This window comes from Triticum aestivum, chromosome 7B (genome assembly GCF_018294505.1).
Source record: "Triticum aestivum cultivar Chinese Spring chromosome 7B, IWGSC CS RefSeq v2.1, whole genome shotgun sequence".
Taxonomy (NCBI): Eukaryota; Viridiplantae; Streptophyta; class Magnoliopsida; order Poales; family Poaceae; genus Triticum; species Triticum aestivum.
Window position 1 is genome coordinate 583,008,224 of NC_057813.1, and position 5,199 is coordinate 583,013,422.

Consider the following 5,199-nt stretch of genomic DNA (forward strand, 5'->3'; position numbering starts at 1 on the left):
GTTAAATCCTCAATTGGGCGCAACAGATGATGAAGGAGGAGTGCGTTATGTGATCTAGCACTTGTCCCCAGTCTTTCTTTGAATGCTCTATATAGTATAACAACTTCAGCATTATGCTCCCGATGACCATAGCCCGATTCATTTCTCAATATTTCTATGCCTGAATTTGATGGTGGCTTTAGCTTCGAAAAACTTGGTGTTAGCTTCTCCCATCTTGATCAGTCTAACTGTGGCTCTTTGTTTCCAGTATTTTCTTTGATGATCAAGGATAGTTTCCAAATGTGCTTTAAGGATATCTCTTCCATTAGCCTCCTCCAGTGCTAGAGCTCTATATTCCTCTAAAGTATCATAGCACATGATCATGAAGTTGGTGTTTGTTTTATTTTTTGCGGTAATTCATCGAGTGAAACTACAAAACCCCTCCCTCTAATATAAACCTGATTTAGTCTGACATAGCTTTTCATAATCTAATGAGACATCAAAGCAGTAAAAACTCAAATAACAGGATTAACATACATGTCTGGAGGAAAGGACGGGAGAAACACTATCACATTAACGCAACACAACATACATGCGAGGGCCTTTTATATGATGAGGACGGCTAGAGAAAAGGGTTGGAGAGAGGTGGAGGGAAACATTGAGATGGAGAAACTGGCAGAAAATAGAGGGTGAGGGAAAGAGCAAAAAAAGGGTGTGGGCTGCAACGAGAGGGGCAAAGAGAAGAAAAACAAAGAGAAGAGAAGGAAGGAAAGAAAGGAAAGAAAAGGAATGAAAAAAAATGTTTTTTTGTATATCAGGCACATGCCAAACATGGACAATACTAGCTAATGAGCCCATCCTTTGTCGGCTGTCGTCACACATGCACTTGACAAATGAGGCCACTGCCACTCCTTCGTCAACCATGGCAATGAGGGGCACATATCACAGATTTTGTCGGGCGCCCGATTCTTTTCCCAATTTTTTCTATCCCGGACCCGACAAAGGCAAGGCTTTGCCAAGTGTCAACAGTTTGCTGAGTGTTTTTTGTTGCATATAGTTTACGGTGGCCTTTGCCGAGTGTTTGAGATAAAACAATCAACAAAGGTATGAGCACTCGACAAACTGGCCGATTCCGGTAGTAAGGATAGAGGCCTTCTAACCGCAGGCACCAAATGTTGGCCCCTTTGCCTAAAATAATGGAATAAAACTAAACCAAATATCAACATCTACTCACTTTGACAAATGTATTTGGATCAATAGCAATTCAACTATACATTTAAATCCAAAAGCACTCCTCGAAACATGTTCAACATGTTTTTAAAATTCATTGATCCCAAAGCAGCCTTCATTAAGCTTCATATGCTTGAGTTTGGTGAACTTCTTCACAGGCACTGGTTGATCCAGTTGCTATGCCTATTGAGCTTCATCCAACAATGCATCATTGTTAAGGGCTTGCTCTATGTTGTTTGGTACTACACGCACACGCTTCCGGTTTAGAAAATGACGTGATCAACAAGTTGTAACACTGAGAAAATCAATGAAAGTACCAAAATATAGAGCAACAAGAGGCAAAACTTACGGGACGCGTCTAGCAAGCGTCTGGTGGCTCGCTAGCGCTCCATAGCACCTTTCTCTTATTAGTATATTCTTGTCCCATAGCAAAGAAAGGACAAAAAACATGCAGTGTGTTTAGTAAAAGGTGGAAATGCATGGGAACCAGTGTTAACGTGTTTAATTCAGATTTTGATTTTATTTATAAAAAGCCATAACTTTCGAACCAAATATCGGAATTAAGATCCGCTTTCACCATTGGAATCCTCGCGACGTGCTCTTCAAAACTAGATCCAACGGAGGTATGTTTCGACCAAACTTTTTTTGTGCAATTTAGTCCCTGTTATGTGCAACTGGCTAGTAGTCAATGTGCAACTTTTTTCCTACTCGTGGACATGCAGTTTTCATCGATGCAAACAGGTGTGAACATAATAAATTTGGATTTTTTTTAGAAGTCATAACTTTTGAACCTAACATCAAAATTAAGATCCACTTTCACCATTGGAATCGTCATGTCGTGCTCTTCGAAATTAGATACCGCATGAGTACGTTTCGACGAATTTTTTATGTGCAATTTAGTCCCTATTAGATGCAACCGTTTAGTAGCCGATGTGCAACTAACTGACAATCAATGTGCAACTTCTCCCTACCCGTGGATAGGGGGTTTTCATTGATTGCACCTCCACCCTAAACTAGCCCCTAATAGTGAGATGTGTAACTTCGTCTATTGCTCAGGCCAACTGCCTAGTAGTTGATGTGCAACTTTCCTCTACCCATGTATGTGTAGCTTTCCTTGTTTGCTGCCTTGGCCAACTGTCTCACAGTGGATGTGCAACTTCGGATGCTGCCCGGCCAACTACCTAATAGTGATGTGTAACTTTTTCTCCGTATCTCCCATGCATGTGTTGTTTTTCATGCTAGCACCCCATCCAAACCACCACCATTGGCGAGATTGTGCAATTATAGCACCCCGTCTATATGCAACTTTGCAGTCCCCTCGTGGATGTGCAATTTTACCATCCCACTATCTTTGCCAGTGAGATGTGCAGTTTCATCTGTTGCTCCGACCAACTGCCTTGCAAACTATGTGCAACTCTGTCTATTGCGCCCCCGCCAACTGAAACTACAGATCCACAAGTAGGGAGGCGAAGGAGTTGCACATCAACTAGTGGGCAGTTGACTGGAACAACAAAGTAAGTTGCACATATCGTTGGTAGAGTAGGTAGGGATGGGTGTGCAGCAGTGAAAAACTAAATATCCACAAGTAGGAAGCGGGTTTGCACATCAACTACTAGATAGTTGGCCGGGGCAGAAAGACTAGTTGCACATAAAAAAAGTTGGTTATCATGGTTGCTAAATTGCAACCTCATAAAAAGGATCATAGAGTTTTAAAATTTGTTTAAAAAAAGTTGCATCATGTAGTAATAGAGTTGCATTATGTAGTAATGTAGTTGCACAATATATCATCAAAGTTGACATTGAAAAAATTTCATCAAAACATACCCATGTGGGATCTAGTTTCAAAGATCTCGTCGCGAGAGTTCCAACAGTGAAAACGGATCTGAATTCCGACCGTGCTGTATGACTTTAAAAAAATTTAAAACCCCGAAATGAATGCGCGTGGATCTATTTTTTCTGAAATAAAGTAACCAGTGTGAACGCATGCCACATGCACTTGAGGGATATGCATGCATGTGAGAGACCGGCCGCTCGGTTCAGCCAAATAGTGATTATGCACTTTTTAGATTTTAGGAAATTTATGAGCTTTAAGAGTGACACGTATGCTTCATGCCTTGAAACTCTACACTTTTGGCAAACCACGCATCACACAACAATTCATCCTCCTTCATCGAATATGCAACCATCGTGTTTCCTTCAAAGTCTACGATGGACGGCGGCGGTAGGGGCGGATGGTACCTGGGCGCCGCGGGATCCGGGATGAAACTGTGGATCGTGCCAAGGTGGGTAAGCGTCTAGCTGGAGCGGTGGAGGTTCGACAAGGCCTAGACGGTGCCCGGGGTGGTTTAGCAGCGACGTCGGTGTCCGTGGGTACATGGGGACGAGGGGGGTGGGGGGGGAGGGTTTCGGGTGGGGTATTTTGGTGGGCCGACGGTGCCGGAGTCTGACGTGGTGGACGTCCGGACTCCCCCAAACCTCCCCTAAGCTTGGTTCCGTTTCATGGAACTTCGTACATCCAGACCAATGAAACAATTTTGGTGACCGTCATTGGATGACAAAATTTGTTCGAACCATTCGATCCAGGTGTTTGTGGGCGATTGATGATCTATGTTGGAGTTGCTCTTATTCCCTAAGGTTATGTTTCTTTTCATAGTTATATGTTGATCTTTTAGTTGACTTCGAAATTTTGTTTATAGTATACTTAAAAAATTAAATAAATAAAAGTTACCTAAAAACAAACATCAGCGGCACACGATAACGCGTGGAACTGTCCAACCAACTGCCGTGCCATCGTCTAACTTTCTCACCTTCGGCGGTGCACCGCCAGGCCGCTTACCAGCCGCACCAGCGTCACTGGCGGTCGCCATGTCGAGCAGTATCCCCGCCTGCTCGATTAACGTCGCGAGCCCTCGGAACTCCCGCTTCGCCCGCTCCACGGACTCCGCGGGCTCCATCGCCACGGCGTCCAGGAGCCCACGCAGCTGGCGCCGGCTCATCCCCGCCAGGTACCTCGTCACGGCGGCGCTGGGCGTCCCGGACACCTGCGATGCGGCGTGCGTGGCGCCCTCCACGCCCACGGGCAGGTTCGGGTCGTCGTCGCCGACGCGCCGGCGCCCTTGCTGCTGCTCCGGTGCGGCGATGCCGACGCGGAGCGCGCGGCCGTGGAGGGGGTGGCCGTGCAGGTTGCGGCAGGCGCTGCGGGCCGTCTCGTCGTCGAAGTACTCGCAGAAGGCGAAGCCGCGGGGCCTGCCGGTGTCCTTGTCGGCGGCCACGCGGAGGGACGCCACGGGGCCGATCTCCTCGCACACGTCCCAGAGCTCCATCTCGCTCGCCTTGTACGGGATGTTGCCCACGAACACCACGCTGCTGCAGCGGCACGACGTGGCGGTGATGCCGTCCATGGTGCTGATTGCGCGGCGCGACGAGACGTTCGTATGACGCAGCGGCGCGCGGCCTGATTGCATTGGTTTTGATGGTTTGAAGATTGGTAAAACTTATAGGTTTATAGAAGCGGCTCCCGCGCCCGACCTACGGTCGGGGACAGAGACCGGCACATTGGCGGTAAGAAGACGTGTTCCTGTTGGAATTGAGGACTTCTTCCAGGCGGCTCGTGTCTTCGAGAACATTCTTCCCTGGCAGTTGTATTCGGGCACGGCTTTGTCGTCGGACTACTCCCTCTTTTGACCTAAACCACGACGAGTAATTTGCAACAGAGGGAGTACGTTAGATGGCATGCTGATGTCACACGGTTTTTTATTTATTTTTTAATATTTGGGACAGTACAAAATACACATGTTATAATAAATTAGTAAATTTTTGTAACAAAGTGTTCATAGTGGATTTAATAATGTAAATGCAGTGTGAAAGAAATGTTCGCTCTAGTTTTAGAAAAATGTTCCTACCATGCAAAAAAAAAAAAAACCGTACCAACATTTCAAAAAATGTGCACGTGACATTTAGAAAAAGCTATGCAATCCAAACAAAATGTTG

At 46.0% G+C, this 5,199-nt stretch overlaps 1 protein-coding gene across 1 annotated transcript; it reads right to left on the reverse strand.

Moving 5' to 3' along the window:
* Nucleotides 1-3,836: 3,836 nt before the first annotated feature.
* LOC123162728 (cleavage stimulating factor 64-like) lies at nucleotides 3,837-4,824 on the reverse strand. The gene has a single exon (XM_044580496.1). It carries the CDS (start codon nucleotides 4,671-4,673, stop codon nucleotides 3,951-3,953), a length of 723 nt encoding a protein of 240 aa, XP_044436431.1. The 5' UTR covers nucleotides 4,674-4,824; the 3' UTR covers nucleotides 3,837-3,950.
* Between the last annotated feature and the right edge of the window lie 375 nt (nucleotides 4,825-5,199).